Below are 22,689 nucleotides of genomic sequence, written 5' to 3'. Positions count from 1 at the left end.
CCCTTTTTGGATAATACACCTTCCCACTATTTATTCCATAAAGTTAAAAGGTTGAAGGAGTTCTTGAGACCCAGCAGGCTACCACTGTAAAAGTACATCAGTTTTTGTAGTCCAGCACATATAAGAAGGGGTTGTGGTTGATTATCTTGTCAAAATAATTAAGAAATTATGTACAAATGAGATAACCGAAAACAGTTTTTCAGTTTTTCATACAACCCCAGAGTAGGGACTAAACTGCCAGCCCTGCAAAAACCTGTGGAGAAAACTGGTGTTATAAAGTTAATGGCTGATAACACAGTGCAAGGTATTTAGTGTGTCTGAGTGTGTGTGGAAAAATGGGATTCCCAAGAAAACAAACCTATTTGCACAATGGCAGTCCTAAGCTGTCCATGACCACTAATGAACAAGTATTTGGAGTCAGAGTAAGTAGATCTATGAAAATGTCTGATCAGTGCTACACGTAGAAGTCCCCGAAACAAGCAGAATACTGGAAATAAGAAATTACTGAAAATAGAACACAAGACTGGCTAGGACAGCTATACAGCTAGAAAAGGTTGTGAGAAGATGGTTGTTATGATCAAAGAGCTGGAACAGCTATTTTAGAAAGGATGCCTACATGCAGGATTCATCTTACTTTCTCATAGGTATCTGCTTTTTTGCATTTCCGTTTGAACTGGTCACCTAGACTTCTAGAGATTTAGTGAATGCAGTTCATGTGACAAAAGACAACCATGTGGATAAATTTGTGGGCAAAAAATACACTGAGGCATTAAGTACAGATACAATTCATCCAGCGTAGCTGGGCTCGCAGGAGACTTAGTGGTGGAAGGTGGGATCCTGAGGCATTGGAATGGGCTGCCCAGGGAAGTGGTGGAGTCACCATCCCTGGAGGTCTTTAAAAGATGTTTAGATGTTGAACTTAGTGATATGGTTTAGTGGAGGACTTGTTAGTGTTAGGTCAGAGGTTGGACTTGATGATCTTGAGGTCTCTTCCAACTTAGACAATTCTGTGATTCTATCAGGAAGTAGACAGAATAGTAACAGTAGACAGTAGAAGAGCAGCAATGGAAGAGACCGGCATGTGAGGGGAGAGACAGGGCGCTGGGCAGGAGGACAGCTCCGGGGAGGAAGGTGAAGGGCAGGAGCAACACCAAATGGCCTCTACAGACCCGGGACAAAGACGTGCCCCATGCAGAGACAGCTCCTGGGCAGCCACCCTGATGCGAGGAAGGTGGTCCCGGGCCCCACGCAAGGTGACGTAGGAGGTGGACAGGGCTTTCCTCCCGACCCCTTCTCATTCTGGTGAGCATGGCTGGAGGCCAAAACCTGAGGGGAGGCGGCAGCCTCGGAACAGCAGAAAGAAAGGCATTGGGGAACGGGTGAGGGAAGGGTTTTTCGGAGAGGACTGGCGAAGCACCCGGGGGGACAGGGATGGGGCGACAAGGCTGCTGCAGGCGAGTAACGAAGGGGAAAGCCGGGCCGGGCCGGCGGAGCGGTGCTGGGGCCGTGGGAGGGCGGCCGCGGGCCTCGGGGCGCGGCGCTGGGGTCCGGTCCCGTTCCCTGTCCCTGTCCCTGTCCCTGTCTCTGTCCCCGGCCGGGGGCCGCGGGCTCGCGGCTCCCCCTGGCGGCAGCTCGGGCTCCTGACAGGGCCACGGCCGGCGGAAGCCGAGGGTGGCGGAGCCGGATGCGACGTGGGCGGCGGAGCGGAGCGGGCCGGGCTGTGCCGAGCCGAGCCGAGCCGTGCCCGGGCGGGCCGAGCCGTGCCGAGCCGTGCCATGGAGGCTCTCTACCACCAGACCAACAAGTTCGTGCGTGCGGCGCTGCGGCGGGCGCCCGTGGTGGCCCCGCTGCTGTGGGGCGGGGGCCGGGCCGCGTTGTGGGAGCAGCCGAGGCCGCCTGGATGGCGGCGGGGAGGAGGGGGCGGTAGCGGCCGGGACCCCCCCCCCCGAGGGGCTGAGGGGAGCTGGGCCGTTTCTCGGCCGCAGGGCGAAGCCAACCCGGGTCCTCCAGGCTGAGCGGGTCCGAAGTCCCGCCGTGCCTTTAGCCACGTCAGGCCCGAGTCAAGGCTTCAGGTTCCTGGCTTCAGGTTTTAAAGTGTGGGATTAGAGGTGCTCACTGAAAATAAAAGTGATTCTGTTTTACTACATAAGCGTGAATTGAAGGCACGCTCGTTTGCTAGGGTTTTTATGGCAGTGGGCTTTGATGATGGCCAGGGGCAGCATTTAAACCCTCTCAGGAAACGTGTCAGTGAGATACAAAATGGTTTTGGAGATGAATGTAGTCTGGTGAGGTTTAAGTGGTGGGAAAAATGCAAACCACAAATAAGGCAGAAAACCTGCCAGTGTAGTGGAAATAACTCATGGGAAAGAGGAGGGAACTAATCCAAATATTCCACCCTGGTATTTTTGTTAATGGGTTTTATTAAATAATGTAATAGGGAAGAGCTGGAAATCTTGTTGTTGATCCAGAAATGCAAGCCCGTGATATAACCCTTGTTGATAAGGAGAATGGTTTTGCCTTTTCCAGTTTCCATATTGCCTTGCTCTGATTGTAGCTCTTGAGCTCTGCTTTTTATCGTAGTTCATTGTCAGTCTGAAGGTAATCTCAATTTGAAAACTCTCTTCCCACCTTTTCCCAGACCTACTATATTTTCCTCCATTAGAAAAATCCTGGTAAATATGAAGTGTCTTTTTCTAATACGGTTGCCAGAGATCTGATTTTGTTCCTACACATGGATTTCTAAACAGGCATTTTAAAAGCAGTGTGAGTCTCAAGATGTCTGAGGCATCCTAGACAAACTGGTTGAAAAAAAAAAAAAACATCGAACAAGGATGGGGTGCAAGATACTGGATATTGAATTGGTTCTCTAATTAGTTGAACATGTCATAAGTACTGTAAAAGTTGGAGTTACCTGTTTAGTGTCACAGTGTTAATAATAATAATAAAAAAGTAACTTATGAGTGAATATTTTCACTGAATATTGTCCTGGCCTCCCAGAAATCTGAGGCTTTTTTTTTTTTCTTGAATTTAACAGCTATCAATGTGTTTTTATTTATTTTGGTTTTTGTTCTGTCACTGCTTCTGCAATGTCAGGAATTTCTTCTCTTCTATTTTAAGCTTCTACTTAAACTCAATGCCTCTGTGATTCATGTATTGTATGAGATGCTGAAAGTCATTCCTTCTTCACCTTCCCCTGTGGCATTTATGCTCAACAGTGTCTCACTGCTATTATCTGCAGTCCAGACTGAACAACTCCATTGTATTAAAGCTGTTTAGTACTTTTCATAATCTTTATAGTCCTTCCCTGATCCTTTGTCTGTACTGTTATTTTGTTTGTGAGAAGGAGGTGACAAAGCTTGCACTGAAGATGCGTACTACCTATTTCTGCAGTGCCATAAAGGTGTGGAGTATTTAGTGGAGTATTTAGGTAGTATTTCACTGCAGACCTGTTATTAAGGTCTCCTTTGTACCAGCTCTTCTACCAATCAGACCTTCCCTCTGTTATACTTATTATTTATGAGTTCCTATTGTGAATCTGATACCTCCATGGTTGTCTTGGGGTAGGTAGATCTTAAATGACATTGAGCATGCCAGGTGTGTGACATGAGAGAGAACCTCCATTCAGGTTACAATACAAGAAGGGAGCTAGAACTGGATTGAAAGTCACTGAAGGAAAAAAAAAATTAGTTTCACCTTGATTTTTATTTCAACACTGAAAGTTACTTTGTAGATGCATATTAATTGAAAGCACAGCTGTCTTCAAACTGAAGATTAGTGTTTTTTTTAGATGTTTAGTGATGGGCTGTCTGCACTGAATACCATGTATCTCATTCTTATTATGTTCTGAAAGGTACTTTTAAGAGGAGCTGAAGATTAAGATATTGAAAAATTGTTTTTCATTTTATGGATGTTAACTGACTTATTTTTCTTTATTTGTCTTTTGATAGACAAGTCCACGAAGTCCAATCTTACATGGGACGTCTGGAAACTTCAGACAAACAGTCAGTACACTGTAAGTAGGTAATTAGAGGGAAAAGTCCCACTCCAATACTGATGTAACCTGAACCTTCAACCTTGTATGTTTTATCATTATATTTACAATCATTACTTGAACTAATTTGGCTTTTCAGTTACTATGATCAACAGGTGAGATGAAATGCTGATGTGGAATGCATTAAAATTATTTTACCATTTGACTTGATTAAGGTGATGTCTTGTAGGACAGAGTGGAAAAGACAGAACAAAAATTTACTGCCAGTCAGCTTCCTATGGGAGGTAGCTCTTGAATTGAGAAGTGGTGTTTGCTGTAAATGCTTCTACAAGTATCTTGAACTGGGAATATCAGATATTCTTTGGTGCTGTTAGATTTTGATGCATTGTCAGAGTGTGCCATGGAGACGTATGTTATAAACGGATTAAACGAATCAAATTGATCAAATTGATGCACATATGGAGGTATAATATAACACATAGATGTGGACAGAATTGCAAATTCAGACATCACCAAGCTAGTTTGTTAGAAGCTGAGAAGTTGAGAAATGTCACTTGATATCTGTCCTATTGTTAACACTGTTCCTTAAGAATCCAATAATTGGCAAACTTCCCAAAAATATTGTTAGTCCAGTTTCTGGGGAAAATACTGTCGTTTGATGTGCAAGAATTTAAGCAGGATGATTCTAATGGCTCCTGCTTGCATGAGCCCTGTAGAGACTTGCATCAGGTCCAGAGAACCTGTAATTCCATTTGCTTATGAGAAATATGTGGAACAACTAGGTCTGAAATTGCCTCAGTAAGTTTGGACTATAACCTTGTGTTAATAAAATGACTGTCATAAAATAATATGATTTATTGTGGCAAGATTTTTCACCCTAGTGCAGAATTGGCAAATGTATTTTGGATACACATTTGAAGTCTGAATTCATGTAAAACTAGTTGCTAACGGGCATGATCAAAAACTTTTGAAGTGAAGCCATACTAGATACATTTACCCACAGGTCGACTGACTTCTGTTACCCTAACTATATTCATGTAGCATGACTAGAAAAGGCTGTGATAACTTTTCCTATCAAAAAACAACAACTTGTCTACTGGTTCTGTTTTCTATGATGGTCGTTGCCACCTGTACTGTACTGTGATACCTGCATCTAGTACAATGCCAGATGACTTCCTTGACTGTAGTTCGTTAAATGTGATTTTGGAGCCCCTTGAAAATTAGCATAACTTGCTGTCTTGCTTCTGCTACTTGAAGCGAGAGATGGGATTATGTACCATCTTATATAGTCAATAAATGAGCATACTATTTTATATATAAAAGCACAGGTATGTGCTCTAGATATTATTACGTAGTCAAGAATTTATGGGAAGAGGAGCTATCTTTAGTCTGAAGGTCAGGAAAAAGAGTCAGGAAATCAAAGTTTCAGTTGCAGCTTTTTTTTCCAGCTTTGGGCAAATAACCCCTTCTTGCTCAGAAAAAAACATAAGATGACCAAGAAAGTAACACTGTTGTTTGGACTACCTAATGCTGATGTAATTGTCTATCTGCTGTTCTGGCTGGTCTTCTGTGAAGTTTAGCTGTACTAAATGATGGAGAAATGAATTAGGATGATGTGATTGATCTGTGTTTATTTATTTAAATAAACAATATTTATTTAAAGTTGGCTATTCTTTGATTGTGTGAAATCAAATTGTAAAGAAAAGGGGTTTTATGTGCCGTTTCCTTTTTGGGTACTGCTAAATGGAATTTTCTGGAAAGTCTTGAGGTACTTTGGAGGAAATAGTTGATTACTAATGCTTTACTGTATATCTCTTTAGTCTAGAAAAAATAGGAATAAACAATATCTCTTAAGATTTTGTCTAAATGCAAACTAAGAACAAATTGTGACTGTAAAGGTTTGTTGATTATTCTAAGACTGACCATGGTAGTCCAGGAGTTGGCTTCAGGGTTATCTTCGTGACTGCACAGGCATGATGGTTCTTCAATGTCCTCTAATAATCATTCTATGGATGTGCTCTGGAGGGTGCATACCTTCAGCCTTGCAAGCTCACTTTCTTTAAGCACAATAATGACAGATGATTAAAGGTCTCCCTGTGCAGTTCAAGCTGTGAAATGCTGGATTGTCACACAGTTAGAATATGTGGTTGTCGAATGAAGAAGGGGTTAGTGACTTATACCAGGCTTTGCTGCACAATAACAGTAACTGAAAGCATATGAAATCTTTTTTTTCCTAGTTGTATGTGCTTCCCACCTTACCAAAGTAAAAGTAATTGAGTTTGCATTTTGATCTCGTCTCTCTGCTATTTCTATGCACACATTATCAGAAGCAATAGCAAAGTAGACGATCACGGAGGCAGATGTTATATGTCTTGTTTTCCCACCTGTAAGGGCTCCCCAACCATGAGCATGCTTTTCCAAGCTGTTTGTCTAGTCTGCCAATTCCCATCAATTCTTTTGGTTGCTTTGTCAACCTCCCATGCTATAGGTGTGGATAATGGAACTCTTTGTTAACAGTTTTCAGAAGTTAGGATTGCCAAGAATCATCTTGGCTATTAGCTTTTATGAGCAAGACCTGAGAAAACAGGAAGGGGCTGTAGAGGGCAATGTGGAACATTTAAGTCTTATTATATAGACGAGACAGGGAAAGAAGTTCATGAGTCTTGGAGGAGCAAAGGCATTCCCCGTTCCCTTCTCAGAGGAGGGTGAAAAAGGCAAGAGTCTCAAACTAGCCAGTTAAAGAAGTGTCTCTTCATGATTTGTAGAGTTCTTAGTTCATCTGATTTTTTCGTTTGTTTGTTTCCATCCAGCAAGAATTTGTGTCTTTCAGTTTTAAATACTGGTTTGAATGCTGTTGTACTTTTGCCTTCACTCAATTTGCAGTTCTTTAATTCAAATTAGAATATATTTTTGTTTCCTTGTAGTAGTAGAAAATGAGATTCAAGCAAGAATAGACAATATATTCAGCAACTTGGAACGTCTGGAAATCTTGTCCAGTAAAGAACCTCCCAATAAGCGACAAAATGCTAGACTGTAAGTTCACTTTCTTTGCTTTGATAATGGTGTAGTCTTTGTAGTTATTTTCATTAAATTTATTGTAGCCCTTTTCCTTTTCATTTGAGTTGAACCTTTCCACATTACAACTTAAATCTCTATGCTCTACTGTAACAGAAATGAGGCACAGATGCAAAATCATTTTCCTGCATTTACCTGCAGACTGGCGATTGATCTGGATTCATGGCTCTGTTCTGAGATGAGTACTTTGCTGCTTAGCAAAATATAGCACTTTGATGCTTAAATGACACACTGAGTTGAAATTATTTTGCTTCTAATGGTATTTGTGGAGGTAAGGAGTAAAATTACTTCAGTAGGTGTCATTTTTTCTGAAAACTTTTACTAGCTATTGGTGACTAAAATAAGGTTTCAAAAATTAACACTAGTTGAGCAGCTTGGACCAGAGACCATCAGAGCACTTTCCATTCTAAATTGTTCTGTGACTCTGCTATTAATTTTTAGTCCCAATGCTGCCTTAGATCAGGTGGATTTCATGTCACCTATATTATAAAGGTCACCATCTGAAACAGTCGTCTATGCTTTCTTTGTAGTTAACTGAACATTTAATCAGAAACAGTAGAGTTATGGACTTGATTTATTTTACCCTAATGCAGATGCATCCTCTATTGCCAATTGGCTTTTAGGTACATTTTGTAGAAACTCAGCCTTAAGAACGTGATGTTAATTAATGAAACTTGAAAACCTAATGTTTTGCGTGAATAGGTCATAAAGTAGAAACTGTTCAAATCCTACTGTCTTTTCAAATCTATGTTAAATGAAGAATATATATATGTAATCTCTCTGAAGAGACTTGTCATGGGGTGGGATGTGCAAGATAGCTCAAGAATTCTGCTTCACATTCTATCTTTAGCTTGCAATTAAATAATCACCTGTTTACTAGTAAAATGAGGCACAGATGATATAAGTATGGAATGTAAGCGTAACATTGAATGTCCTTTATCTTTTAGATGAGTAGAATCCATCATTCTTTGTATTTGTTGCTGTTAATTTATAATGCTCCATTGTTCATTAAAAAGACCACAAAAGATTGGTATTTTATCCCTGGGAATATCTTCCTGTTGTTGATCCTGTCTAGCCGAGTTGACCAGCTGAAGTACGATGTTCAGCATCTGCAGACAGCTCTGAGGAACTTTCAACATCGCCGTTACATCCGGGAGCAGCAGGAACGACAGCGAGAAGAGTTACTAGCACGTACATTCACTACTAATGTAAATATTCTTTATTTTAGATTTCTCAGTTTTAGTTGCCTTAACCGTTCAGTGAAGTTTCAGGCAAGACCTAGGCTTGACTATTAGTTTGCTGCTGTGTGATGGTTCAAGTGGATTAAAGATAAAAAAGAGTAATAATACATGTTGAAAAAGTACAACTCTTTCATGAGGAAAACTTGGTCAAAAAAGAGGCAATAGTGAAAGACTTGAGATTGCTGCTCCAATTTCATCCAGTGTAGCTCTACCTGACTTTATATAGCAGTTTCAAAAAGTTGAATGAGGTAGGTAACAAAGAATACATTTTAATTGGATTTGTGTCAAAAGTCTTTGTCAAATCCCAGGACTTGAAAAATGTCTGGAAAATGCTTATGTTTATCAGTGGCTTTTATGCATGCTGCTGTTAGTAAATGCCAGCAAGTTTTCATTTGTCCAAATATAAATTGTGTAGCTGGGAAAAAAAACGTCCATTTTAACTATAAATGATTCAAAAGTTTTTAATGACAGGTATGTGTTTCAACCTGTTCTTGATCGGTCTGAGTTCTTCCACTGATGTCTCCCCCGGCAAATTCCCAGATAAATTTTGCTCTGAATAATGTAGGTTTGCTTTCATTCTTTGCTTTTCTGTGACTTAAAAGCATGTGTTTTTTATCTTACTGTTTGCTTTCTGTGCTGACTTTCACTGTTAGGACAAGAAAAAATGCAATGTGAATGGCTATATTTTCTTGAGATTTTGGAAGTTCACTGCACTACTCAAAGCCCAACATAACTGATCTCTTGCATTTTGTTGGCTATTTCAAAATTATAAACAAGTCTTGAAATGAACACTGGAACTTGAAACCTGATTTGCTTTCAAAAGCTGTGGTGTTCTGCAAATGGGAAGAAATTTTCCTGTAGGAAAGCTTGTCCAGGAAGAAAATGCATGAGTAAATAGAACAGTTTTGAAGAGGAGTAGCAGTCTTGCAAACACAAAATACATGGCAAATTATTTTTTGTTCCTGAACATGTTGAAAGGTATCTCCAGATGTAATTAAGTTGTGTGATTATTTTGTATTTTTTTTCTTAACTTATCATTACAAAAACATAACTTCTAAAGTATATTTTCCTTTTAATAGGCAAATGGTGTATTTGTGAGTTACTGGCCTACCTGTTTAGGTTCGAGGTTTACATAGCTATTTATATACTACCCTATTTTATTAAATAGGAATGTCAGGTGAGTGTGTAAGCATTCTGAATTAATAATAGTAGTGTACATAACAGCTCTTGAAAGCTGTCACAGTGTTCTGAACGTTTTGTTTAATTCGAAGATAAATATTGTCTTCAAAGCCTTACCTTGAATTCTGGAGAAAACCACTTATAGGAAATGAAAAATATGCTGCCATCTAGTGTCCCTCCGAGGGGGTACAAGGCCAGGTTGGATGGGGCTTTGAACAACCTGGTCTAGAGGAAGGTTCTCCATGCCCATGGCAGGGGGTTGGAACTAAGTGATCTTTAAGGTCCCTTCCAACACATTCTGCGTTTCTATGAGCAAAGATCTACTTTGATAGTTTTCTTGCTGCCTTGTGTATAAAAGAAAGTCAACTGCAAATTCCTTGCATAGGAAACAGAATCCCTTCTGATTTGAAGTTTAATAAATATCTGAAAGAATAGCCATTCAGATGTAAGTGCTGTTGCTCTGCACATTCCTGTAAGACAAGATAATTTTTTCAACCTTTGTGCTCTATTGACTTTTGATCAAAGAGTTGTGTACACCGTCGATAGCCTTCTTCATCCAGTACCTTTGACCATCTAACTGGGAATAGCTCTGTCCTTTATTCTTCATTCTTCATTCTTTCACACTACGTAAGCAGAATATCCATCTAGGCAGTCAGACACCCAACACTGGATTGTACATGTGATTCCTGTATTAAAAATTTTTCTACAATAATCACCAGAGACTACTCAGGGCAAATTTGATATTGTTACATGCAAGTAACCTACAGGTGACAGGTATTAAGCACCTTCTGCCCAATGTATGAATTATGCATTTTAGTAGTTCTTGCCACTCTGAGTACGTGGAAGCAGGTAAGCCAGTGTTTCCACACTTAGCTCTAACCAATATAATGATTACTGTTTGCAAAACAATGTGGGAGTTGTGAACTATTACCTTGACTCTCTCAGTGGAGTAGTGTCAGAGAAGATGAAACTGGAAACCTTTTGAAAAGTCATGACATCCTCTGACCCCTTATGTGACCCAGGTTAGAGAATTTTACCCAGTTACTTCCATTTCAAAATGTATAGTTTCTAGTTGCACTAATGCATCTTTTCTGGATTTAAAAAAAAATATCATTAGATAAGTCCTTGGGTGGTGAGTGAGTGAGACTTTCAGGGAACTAGGTTCATATGTCTGTTTGCCCTCCCTGTCAGAAATTTGCACATTGTTGTTAATACAAGTTTATAGAATGTCATCTCCCAGACATGTTTTTTGCAAGCCTTTTGTCATTATAAATGTGCTATTGTCTTTCAAAAATCTTTTGCTTACAGTGATCACATGACTTCCTTGTTTAATCCTTTCTGATACTTTTGATCTTTTCTACTGTAATACTCTTTCCTACCTATGTCATTAAGAGATTATGAAAATTCTCAGTTTTTAATCTGATCTTTTATCTCCTGAAATCTAATTGCAGTTGAATAGCTAATCAACTCTGCCTTTTGACTTGCTTCCTATAGGCTTCTCTACATTACTTTGTTCACTCAAATTAATATTGTTTTAACATCCCTATTAAAAATAAACAACAACAACAACAAAACATAATCCCACAAGTCCTGTCAAGGGGTGTTTGTTTCTGTATGTTCTCTTTCTGGATCTATGAGTATGAGTGAGTAGGCAAGGTAACCAAGACCCTGCATTTCCCCTACAGGACTCTGACACCACCATACCGATCGACGAAACATTACAGTTTAATGAATCCCTGCAGAATGCCCATCGTGGCATGGATGATCTTATTGGCAGTGGGACCAACATCCTTCAGGGGCTGAGGGACCAGAGAGTGACATTAAAGGTGGGGGCATCATTTTTTACCAAAAAGACCCCACATTTCTGCATTTAAGATGACCAGGCTAAGTAGAAGAAATAAATAAGTATGGTAAAGGCCTAAACTCTGATTTAGCTAAGCCTAAAATCTTTACATTTTGTCATTTTACTAGGAACATATTTAAGCCTTTTTTTTTTTTTTTTTTTTTTTTTAATGCCCTGGTAGGCTAGCAGTCTTTGTCTGCACAGTAGTCAGTATCTGGAGTGCTAAATGTTGTGTTTTATTTTGTTCTGTTCTGTGTGGTTTTTTTTTGTTTTTTTTTTTTTTGATTTGTTTGCTTTCTTCGTTTGGAAGAAAAACAATGGCTAGCTCACAGATAAGACGTTGGTACAGGTAAATATCACTGAGAGCAACCACAATGCTCACATAAAGTACTTATGTTTAAGTTCAGTAATGGAGATAATACTTAAGTCTAAAGTATCTAAACGATATATATCTTCCCAAATTACTGTTAAAAATAGCGAATGTTTGTCTTTTAATTTAAAGACTGTTTAACTGGTGTGAAATTTTGAGTTAAGAGTTCAAAGGTACAAAAAGAGAATCATAGAATCATTGAAGTTGGAAAAGACCTCCAAGATCATCTAGTCCAAAACTTTAACCTAGTACTAAAGTCCACCACTAAACCATGCTATTAAGTTGAGCTTTTTAATAAGAAGTGTATGTTTGGGATGGGAAAGCTAGATCTTTGAAAAGGGAAATTCCTATCTCTGTTGTGCTCATCTTAAATTGGGGTTAACTATTGCTACCTGTTTTGTGATTTTGCTGCTTTGGGATGTAGCTATCAGAGCATTTAGGCATTTTTAATTGCTAAATTTCTATACAGATATTCATAAATCCCTATATGTAGTCAGATGAATCACACCATATTCCATGGATTGTGTAGACTAATGTACCACTGGCTTAAAAGGCAGCCTAGCCAGCTTACATACAGATAGCTGAACTGTAGACACATACACATCTTGCCCTGAAAGTGCATAGACATTTTGCTGGAACAAATTTTAGTACCTATGGTACACATTTCGTAAGGGTTACCAGGGACAGGTGTCTTCACAAGGCAGCATTGCAAGGTGTTTCCTTTAATCGTAATGTCCGTTGCTGTTTACAGGCTGGGTACTTCCTTTCTTGATTACAGATGTCCAGGCTAGCTGGTGTTCTCAAAACACTGCAGGGTATAACGGTAATTATAAATGTAACCCCTTTTCTACTTAATACTCATGGATGCAAGGACTCATCACCTGAGTGTTACACTGATGCATTACAGCAGAGCATGAAGTCCAGGTCTTTCTTCTCTGAGATGAAGGATAGCTAAGTCTAAGATTACTTGTTCACTGACCTAGCGAATATATATTTCTTCTTATACAAAGGCAGTCAGTAGAAAAACTTATTGTGGTTGTTAAGCATTCATTCCTGAGATAGGTTGTAGCTGAGTGGTCTAGCCATAAGACTAGTGGAAACAAAGAGAGGTTCTGTTAACCTTTTCATGAAGCAGACATGGAAAAAAAGGGCGGGGAAGGATGGAACATTAGTGCCAGGAGAAGATTCAGGGTTTTGAACGCTCTCTTGAAAAAGTAACTTCTCTGAAGTCTCACAGCCTTCTGAAGCAGGGTTTTCTGTTAAGAGTTGGGGCCTGGAAGTCAGTTTGAAAGACTAGGTCCATTTATCCTCACCATGGTGATAAGGATTCTTTCTGGCAGCACCCATCTTCTTGCAGCGTATGATGGAAGTTGGTCCTGCCCAGTGTCTCTCTGAGGTATGCGTCAGATAATTGCATGCTGTGAGCTGGGCTGAGCTGTGGTGCTGAGTGCAGCATCTCTGAATGCACATCTGTATGTCACTTGTTTGTCTAGCTTATCTAGAATGGTGCTTTTCATCTACCTGTACCGTTGGGACTCTGCAGCTATGAGGTTTCTAACTTCCTCCCAGACAGGATGATACCAATCTCTGAACAGTGCCCATAGTACATCTATGAGCCTGTATTTCATGCGGTTTCCTTTGACAGTTGCCTTGAAATAAGGCAACGATCACTGCAGTAGTGACTGGGTACACACAATAGTGGTGATATGGTAACTGGTAGGATCCACAGATATTCTTAGTACCAGCTGTGTCGGCAGTGAAACAAAACAGATATGGGCCTGCAGCATACCAGCCAGCAGGCTCTTTTCACCACTTTTATCCTGAAGAATTTCTTGAAATTGCATTTACACTGTTATAGCCTTTTCATTAAACTTGACCACAGACACTACAAGCTTCTGGACCTTCTTTTGAACCTCTTCTTGGTATTAACTGTACTTCAGACCAGCAGGAGGGAAGTTCTGCAATAAAGGTTGTCTGGAGCTTCAAGCTCTTACTAGACTGTATGTCTGGAAGTGGAACAGAAGAACTTAATTCCACCATAGGGAGTTCATTTCTCTGAGGTGCTGTCTGTGATGTTTCAGTCTGGACACATTGCTTTGTACCTTTACCTCTTTCTTGTTCTCGTGTGTGAATTAGTCTAATAATCCACTTATTTCCAGGGTTCCATGGCTATCTCTTAAATTGTAGGAACAATATGGCAAAGATGTTGTAGAATTTAGAGAAAGTTCTTTCGTTTACTGAGGGATCAAAATTCATCACTTGCCACCCATGATAAAATATTCTGTAGAATAAGAAGTGTACCATGGAGTTAATTGTTTCTTTGCTGTCTTTTTATTCTTAGGGTACTCACAAGAAGATCCTGGATGTTGCCAACATGTTGGGCTTATCCAATACTGTAATGCGGCTGATTGAGAAACGAGCCTTTCAAGATAAATACTTTATGATTGGGGGAATGATTTTGACTTGTGTAATAATGTTTCTCGTCGTGCAGTATCTGACATGAGCTACTATGCTATTGCCAGAGGATATCGTCTTTTGGAGCAAGATGGACTGTCCTCCAAAATGTACTTTCCTCTGAGTGCTGCTTTGGATGAGCCCCTCCTGCGAACTTCAGAGTTTACAAGTCACACTCAGACACGTCATGTGGAAAGCACATAGGGGAACAAATTTTTTGGGGACACTGTAGTTTAAAATGACCCTATAAAAATATCCTTAGCCATTACTACTCTCATCTTATTGCCAGTAAGTTTAAGAATCTTAAGTAGGAGGCAGAAGTGAAATTTTTGCCCAGCTGTTAGCAAGTCAGGAGTGTTGGGTAGATAGGGGAGAACAGGATACAAAGGCAGAACATAAGATGAAGTGAGCCTTTCCTGTGATAGCTAGAAATGACCCTGGTGAGTGTATTTCCTTTTGAAAAAATGCCACTATGGAGAATTCTGCAGTGTCTGTGGGCACGCTCCTACAGATTGTGCAAAAAGAGGAAGTGAAGGGTTCCCATTTGTAAATGTACTCTTCTGCTTGGAGGGAGAAGGACTTGTGGGGAAGGGTCTTAACTCTAAAAGCATGGTCATAACCTCTGCTACTTTTTTGTATACTCATACGGTTTTACCCAGCAATCTTCAGTTTAGACTGAAATGCTTCTCATCTTATCTGAAATAAGTTTTGGTATCTTTTTATGTCCTGCTGCTTCCCAGTGGAAGCTGAATGCTGTACTCCTCCCTGCTTCCAGTCAGGTGTAGATCAGTGAGTGCAGATCAGAGATCACTGCACCCAATACCAAATTCAACTTCCAAAAAATTGGGAGCATTTTTGGTGCTAGTGCACATCGTGTTATAGTGAATTGTATTCATTATCTGAGGTGGTTGGTTGGGGTTTTCTGATCCATAGCTGGTATTTTTGAATTCAGTGAAGCAGGCACGTTCTTGCGGTGTTCAAACTGAAACTCGTGATATTTGTGTTTATAGAGCTGGAATGGGCTCTTTTTTTTTTTTTTTTTTTTTTTTCAAATTCAAAAATAGCAGTGTGATCATCAGAAGAGGAAGAGTTCCCTTAACTTAGTGCCTTGGGATGGTAAACATGTCCCTTGTCCTTGAGAAGGGTATTTGCATTATTCTCTCTACCTGTGAATTTACTGTGAAGGACATTCTCATACAAATCATCTCACAGAGATGATAGCTTAGATTTTATATCTTCTTCGCTGTAGATATTTATCCACATTTAAACATACACAGTTAAGAAATGCCTCCTATGGTACACATTTCCCTTAAGAAATGCCTCCTATGGTACACATTTCCCTGAAGATTGTGGGAATTCTGTTGGAATGGCCATCATGAAGTTTCAAACAGCCTTCCATTTCAAACATTATCCATTTCAGTCAGCCTTCATATACATTCTCATTTTGTGTAGAAGTCAGGAGCATTTCCAAATATCTGACAGTGTCATGTTCAGATAATGTGGCATTCTGTTGGGTGTTTGTTTTTTTTCTTTTTTTTTTTTTTTCTCTCTGGAATGGTTATGGGTCTTTTAATTAGTAACAGTTTACAAATTCTGCATTTCTTTGCTCCAATATGTTTTGTTTTTATAACTACATAGCTTGTTGCAGACTTTTTTTTTCAGTTACTAATACCATTTCTTCAATTTCAGCTAATATGGGCAATTTAAACAGGCTTCAGCAGTGCTTGTTTACATTTTCATGTTTAAAGTATTGACTGATCCATGTGATGTGGCATAACTTTAAAGCCCAGAATGAGACTCCCCAGTTTGATCAGCTGTCACTGTACAGTCAGCTTTGTATTTGGAATCCAGGGCAAGTAAAATGTCAGTAGTCAGAGCACTAGCTCCTGCCCTGCAGACACAACAGTGGAAGAGGCCAAGATGCTGTCAGTGCCTAGATAATCCTGTCAGGGGGTTCAGCAGGAGAAAGTGGAAAAGTGTCAGTGGTTGTTGAATATCCTATGTGCTGCACACCTTCCAGCTGGCTGTTTTGTTCTTAATGTGTTTGATGTTTCCCAAGTATTTAAAGCTCTTTGTTTTCCTCAATCTGCTGCACTTTCTCGAGAAAACATGTTAGCAGACCATGTGCAGAATCACTTTGCATGTCAGCCACAAGGACTAAGGAATCAGAAAGTTTGTTATGAGAGATCATATGTCTTACTGTATCTTTAATCTAAATTTACCTTGAATTTATTTTAAATCTGAAATTTATCATGATAAATTTTAGCACAGAATGCACTTGTTAAAACACTTTCTATTAGATCAGTTAGGCATCTTGTGAGGATCCCTGGCAAATCTTCTGTCCTGATCCAACTCTACCTTGATTTTACAACTTTATTGTTTAAAGTTTATATAGTTGTGACTTGGTGTAGCAGGAATCGTCTTATACCAAGGTAAGGACTCTAGTCAATCTGTTTTCTTCTTTTCAGCTTGTGGTATGAGCCATAAAATAAAATTAATGGAACTGGATTTTCTCTGTTTTGGGACTAGACTAACATTTTTATTCACGTTTCTCTGTCCACTTATTTTTGTCCTTTTAGAGTCTTCCTTGTGTAGGCTAATTTCCCTGTTGTATGCAATGTCCTTGCTATTCATTATCTGGAGTTGGGGTGTGGGCTCAAAGGGAAGCACTTAGATGACTGGATTTGATGATGTGTAACTTCAAACAAATTTGTACTAGATATTAAGTCCAAAATGACTTACAAGAGCACCTGTGTCATCTCAGATGGCTAATGTAAAACCCTCAAAACTTCTGTCATTAGTGTGGCACAGTAAAAATACAGGTAGGATCAACGATCAACGTCCCTGCTACCATGGAATGACAGAGCTGAAACCCTGGTGGCTTGTCACATGTTGCTGCTGCAGCTGCTGTCTCTGAAGTTTTCTTTCTTAAGACTGCTTCTTTCAGTGGAGCTGTTTGCCTGTGAACTTCTGTGGAACACCAAGTGTTCCAGCTGTCGAATAGAGTGCTCTCATGAGAGGGCGCTGTGGAAACTAACTAGTCTCTGGAAAAAAAAAAACAAACACACTTTTAACCAGTATTTTATACATAAGGGGACAAGGGTGGGACATGATGTGATTCATCTGTTGTGTTATGTAAATAAAGATTTTTTCAACCAGAAGTTTTTCTTTTTTATCTTGCCTAATGTTTGAGATGCCCAATTACTTAAGCTGGACAAATAACTTCTGGACACAGGCAGGTGAGGCACTAGGTTTGCTTGGTTGAATGGGGAACCTGTGCCTGAACTCAGATGTAAAACAGAAGTTCACAGAAAGTGCAAATGGGTGGCCTGCTCAGGAGGAATGGATAAATGTTACTCAAGTGTTCAGGGATGGAGCAGCAAAGTCAATTTGAAATTGGCATTGAAACTAGTGAGATAACAGTTTGTATGAATGCACTGCTAGCAAGAGGAAGGTTATGGAAACCAGCCATGAACAGGGCAGGGGTATTTCAGGAAGTATCTGGGTCATGGTGTTTCATCCTGCAGCCTCTGGGGCTGTTTGCCCACACAGGCAGGAGTGTGTTGGCAGGTTCCGTGAGGGCTGAGGCCACAGGAAGCACACAAGAACAACCCAGAAAAGTCCTACATATGGAGGGTTGTGGTGCTTCCATCGTGATGGATGGCTAAACTCCACCACATCTGCTTTCTCACTCCCTGCTCATCGAAAGAGGGGGGGAGAAAAAGTATATGAAAGCAAGTAGCTCACGTGATGAGATAAGGATAATTTAATTAAAAAAGCAAAGGTTGCAAAGAGAGAAAACAATTCTCAATTATTCATCAAGTGATGTTCAGCCATGTGTTGGGAAGCCAGGTCTCAATACACTTAGTAGTTTTCAGGACAGATGTCTTCATAATGGGAGCTTTCCCTTCTCCTCCCCCACCTTCCCAGCTTCTATTGCTGAGTGTAATGACACGTCTGTTAACTGAAATGCTTCCTTTGATGTGTTGCCCCACATGATGATGCCATCAATGTATCTCACAAGTGTTCAGGAGCTTCCCCTTGTTCCAGTGCAGTCTGGATCATTCCATGGCAAATGGCAGGGTTGTGCTTCCACCCCTGGGGCAATCAATTCCAGGTGGACTGGACACCCCTGCAAGTGAAAGAAAACTGTGGCCTGCTCACTGCTGCCAAAGTGCCCCTACAGGCAGCAGCTCCTGCCAGGTCACCTGCTCCTGCGTGGTCTCCTCTCCACGGGCTATAGGTCCGGCCCAGAATCTGCTCCGGCAGGGGTCTTCCACAGGTGGCAGCCTCCGTCAGTGCAGGGCCACCTGCTCCACCGTGGTCTCCTCCACGGGCTGCAGCGTGGAGCCCTGCTCCACCGTGGTACTCCATGGGCTGCAGGGGGACATCCTGCTTCACCATGGTCCTCACCACAGGCCACAGGGGACTTCTGCTCCGGCGCCTGGACCACCTCTCCCCCTCCTTCTGCACTGACCTTGGCGCCTGCAAGGCCGTTCCTCACTCCTTTCACTCTCCCAGCTGCTGTGTGGTGCAGCGTTTTTTTCCCTGTCTTAAATATGCTCTCACAGAGGCGCAAAACAACATCGCTTATTGGCTCAGCTCTGGAAAACAATGGGGCCCTTCCCAAACATGGGGCAGCTTCTAGATCCTTCTCACAGAAACCACCCCTGTGGCCCCCTGCTACCAAAACCTTGTCATGTAAACCCACTACATGGTGGCATACCACTTGGTTGCCTTTGACTCTAGTTCGTACTGAAGTTCTAGCATGTCCGGCACCACAGCACACAGTGGTGTTGTGACTTTATTCAGGCCGTGATAGTCCACTGTCGCCATTAGATGTTTGCACTAGCCATGTGGGACTACTAAGGGTGAGTGAGTCTTGCTGATCACTCCTTGGCTCTCCAGTCAACAAATCAGCTTATGGATAGGAATCAGGGAACCTCAGTCAGTGCAATATTGCTGCTGGTGCACTGCTGAGGTAGCGATTGGCACCTGCTGTTCTTCGACCCTCAGCAACCCCACAACAAAAGGGTCTTCTGAGAGACTGGGCATGGTAGACAACTGTTTAATGTTCTTTATCTCCAAGACAGCTATGCCAAAAGCCATTTTGGGTCCTTGAAATACCCTCTCCTAACGTAGTCTATGCCAAGGATGCCAGCCTCTGGGCCAGTCACAATGGAGTGCTTTTGCTACTCATTCCCAGTCAGGCTCACTTTAGCCACCAATACAATTAGCTGTTGTGATCCCCCTGTCAAGCCAGAAACACAGATGGGTTCTGCCCCTGCATAGCTTGGTGGCATTAGAGTACACTGCAATGGTGCTCACTAGAGCATTGCACTCCTGTGGGTCCTGTGGGCCTGGTTGATAATACAAAGTTTTCCTTGAGGGGATGCCTTTCCTTCATTCCTGACAGAGGTCACCTAGAGGTGGAGGACTGGTGCCCCTTTTCCCAGTTGCTTTGTCAATGATCCTTTCCCTAGAGAAAGATCCATCTGCTTGGCTTCTTTGCCTTCTAATTCCTGGATACTGGTGCTGGTATTCCAGCATTGGAGCAGGCAGGTGGCAACGTGCTCACCTGGGTGACGATTGAAATGCTTTCCTAGATCTTGCAACTCACTCAGGGATAAGGATCAGGTGGTTTCTGCCTTATGATTTCTATCTCGTCTTCCTCCTGTTTATGTGAGAGCCCTGATCCAGAGCAGCCTGCCTCTTCCACTTCCTGCTCTGGAACCTCTTAGTGGAGCTCCTTCTTCCCTTACTAAACAAGCTGACTTCTGCGTCCATTGTTTTGTGTTAACTACAGGGGCCACTGATTCCATTGACAGTTAGCCCTGTTTTAGCTATTGTCTCTCTTATTTGCTTGTCAGATCCAGAGGCCTTGTCTTCCCCTTGCAGGTGCTGAATAGTGCTGACTATTGAATGATAAGTGCAGGCCAGGCCCCAGCACAGTGCAGCAAGCTGGAGTTTGCCAGCATTGCCAAGGTCAGGGCATATGTCTTTTAAACATTCTACCATTTTTTTTTTAGGATTCTGCACTTGCTCAGAGGTGAAGTTTAAAACCATTGGCAGAGAGAACCATGACAGGTACCTGCCTGTATCTTCCCACACACCTTGCCACCCATCAACACACTGCCTAGGGGCAGATTCCTGGGTGGTATGCTTAATTAATTGTTTAACCTTAGGAAAAAAAAAGAAAAACAGAAACATTCTGGAAACCTAGCAATAGGAATATGTTGGTTACCTAAGGATATTCAAAATACTGGAAAGCTATTGTAATTAGCCCACAGGGAAAGGAGGAGGAGGCACCATTCCTGATATCCTTCACCAATTCACTCCCAGAGGAGAAAAAGTGTGCAGTTGTTAAAATTCTCCAACAGATGGTTCCCAGTGTACAGTGATGACAACAATGCAGGGCCTGAACAGCAGATTAGGCTCAAGACCAGTGATTTACAGTACAGCAAACTGAAAAGAGAAAGAAAAACAAACAAACACACACAGCCTTTAAAAAGCTCTCAGATCTGACATATAGAGAAAGAGAGAACATGGCATAGATCACATACAGCAGAATGACATAGAACAATATCAAGAGCAAATCAGTCAATATCATGACCAGCAACTGTTAGACAAATACACTAATTGTAAGTTCCCTCTGAAGTGCTCTGGTCAAATCTATAGTTATCTCAACCCTTTACCCCCTATGTCGGGCACCAAAAAAGGACTGTGGTGGTTTCACACTGATGGACAGCTAAACTCCACCACGCTGGTCTCTCACTCCCCTCCTCAAAGGGAAAGAAGGGGGAGAAAACATGATGGAAAGAGGCTCATGGGTTTATGTAAGAATAAATTAAAGGAAAAAGAAAAGGAAAAACAAGCAAAGGCTGCATGGATGAGAAAAAACAATTATTCTCTCCTTTCCACCAGCAAGCAATATTCAGCCATGTGTTGGGAAGATGGGCCTCAATAAGCATAGCAGTTGTTCAGGAAGACAGATGTTTTCATAACGAGACCACCCCTTCCCCTTTCGCAGGTTTTATTGCTGGGTGTGATGATACATGGTGTGGAATAGCTCATTGGTTGGTTTAACTCAGCTGCCTTGGCCATGTCCCCTCCCCACCTCTCGCCCACCCCCTGCCTCCTGCCCTTGGGGGGCTTGGGCAGAGTCTTGATGCTGTGCCAGCACTGCTCCGCAACAGACCCAACATTGGTACGATGGCAATGCTGTTCTAGCTCCAAGTGCAGAGCACAGCACTCTAGGGGCTGCTGTGGGGAATGTTAACTCCATCCCAGGCAGCCTGAAGTACACGGGTGAAAGTGTGCACTCAGGCTAGAGGGAAAACATGCGGTGCATTTTCTTTCTAATTCACTGATTGTGGATGGAAAACAGAGACGGGTTCTGTGGAGAAGAAGACAGCATCAGAGAAAGGCTCACAGGGGTGCTGAAGGGTAACACAGACTTTCAGCAGGAAGTTGGTCCCACTGCAGCGTGTGGGAGTGTGCGTGTGCAGGCTGCAGGCCAGGTATCTACTGTGATGGATCTCGGTGGTGATACAGCAAGTTCATATGGCACTGAAACTGGTGGTGGCTCAGAAGGGTGGAAGAAATGGTGCGGTCTCTGCTGACTCCATGGTAGAAGAGGTGAGTGGGAGCTATGCTGTGGAGGAAGACACCCAGAACCTCTGCATGCTCTGCCTGCTCCTGGTTTGGCTCTGCAGTAGGGTCAGGCCTTCCCCTCTCATCTGCTACCAGCTAGTAATGCAGGTGGTGAGGTCTGGAGTCCTGGTCTTCTCCTAACCCCTCCTTCCTGGCTCTCATTAAGGAGAGTAAAGGAACAACTTGGAGGGCAAAATGTATTAGATTATCTTTTTCTTGAAATTTGTTTTGTTTTGCAGTAATTCAAGTTTCCCACATTAACAAAACAATCATTAAATCAGAAAATATCTAGCAAAGAATGGAAAAAAATAAAAATTGCATCTAGTGAAGCAGGTATAAACTAGATATATCAGATAGCCCTCTGGCGGTCTTCGTTAAAGCTTTGGAAAAAGAATTTTTAAAAGGCATTTAATAACCTAAACGCTGAGACACGTTTTCATGGTTTATCTTCCAGGGTGGTCCCCTAAAAGATTTCAGTATGATAAGAGGTAGCTCAAGACTAGAAATAGTATTGTTGATTCAGCTGTCCTTTAAGGTGGTAAGTGTATGTGTAGGAGAAATCTAGGAGGGTATAAAACAGGTAAAAGTTTTGAAACAAAAGATACTAAGTGCAGTCAGTGTTTCAGTAGTTAAAAGGAGAGTGAACTGTGCATAAGGTATTTGCAGCCTGGAGGCGAGCTAATGAATGACTGTATGCTTACAGAATCACAGAATCATCTAGGTTGGAAGAGACCTCCAAGATCACCAAGTCCAACCTTTGACCTAACACTAACAAGTCCTCCACTAAACCATATCACTAAGCTTTACATCTAAATGTCTTTTAAAGACCTCCAGGGATGGTGACTCAACCACTTCCCTGGGCAGCCCATTCCAATGCCTAACA

General features: G+C 41.5%; 1 protein-coding gene across 2 annotated transcripts; it reads left to right on the top strand.

Moving 5' to 3' along the window:
• The first annotated feature begins 1,645 nt into the window (after positions 1 to 1,645).
• Positions 1,646 to 17,314, top strand: GOSR2 (golgi SNAP receptor complex member 2). Of its 2 annotated transcripts, XM_027445342.3 has the most exons (6): positions 1,646 to 1,804; positions 3,948 to 4,012; positions 6,916 to 7,024; positions 8,142 to 8,274; positions 11,172 to 11,312; positions 14,041 to 17,314. In XM_027445342.3, the coding sequence occupies exons 1-6, from the start codon at positions 1,776 to 1,778 to the stop codon at positions 14,200 to 14,202; spliced, it is 639 nt and encodes a 212-aa protein (XP_027301143.2). In that variant the 5' UTR covers positions 1,646 to 1,775; the 3' UTR covers positions 14,203 to 17,314. The 2 variants fall into 2 exon arrangements, with proteins under 2 accessions (XP_027301143.2, XP_027301144.2); XM_027445343.3 differs by lacking the exon at positions 11,172 to 11,312.
• The last annotated feature ends 5,375 nt before the right edge of the window (positions 17,315 to 22,689 follow it).

The sequence above is a fragment of the Anas platyrhynchos genome, chromosome 28 (genome assembly GCF_047663525.1).
Source record: "Anas platyrhynchos isolate ZD024472 breed Pekin duck chromosome 28, IASCAAS_PekinDuck_T2T, whole genome shotgun sequence".
NCBI lineage: Eukaryota > Metazoa > Chordata > Aves > Anseriformes > Anatidae > Anas > Anas platyrhynchos.
Note: the sequence above shows the minus strand (reverse complement) of the source record. Positions and strands in the feature narration are given on the sequence as shown.

Excerpts from the sequence above, each read along its gene's own strand:
- GOSR2 (XM_027445342.3), top strand. The coding sequence starts at position 1,776 with ATGGAGGCTCTCTACCACCAGACCAACAA. Across the intron at positions 8,275-11,171 it reads CACGTACATTCACTACTAAT|GACTCTGACACCACCATACC; the intron begins GTAAATATTCTT and ends TTTCCCCTACAG. Across the intron at positions 11,313-14,040 it reads ACCAGAGAGTGACATTAAAG|GGTACTCACAAGAAGATCCT; the intron begins GTGGGGGCATCA and ends TTTTATTCTTAG.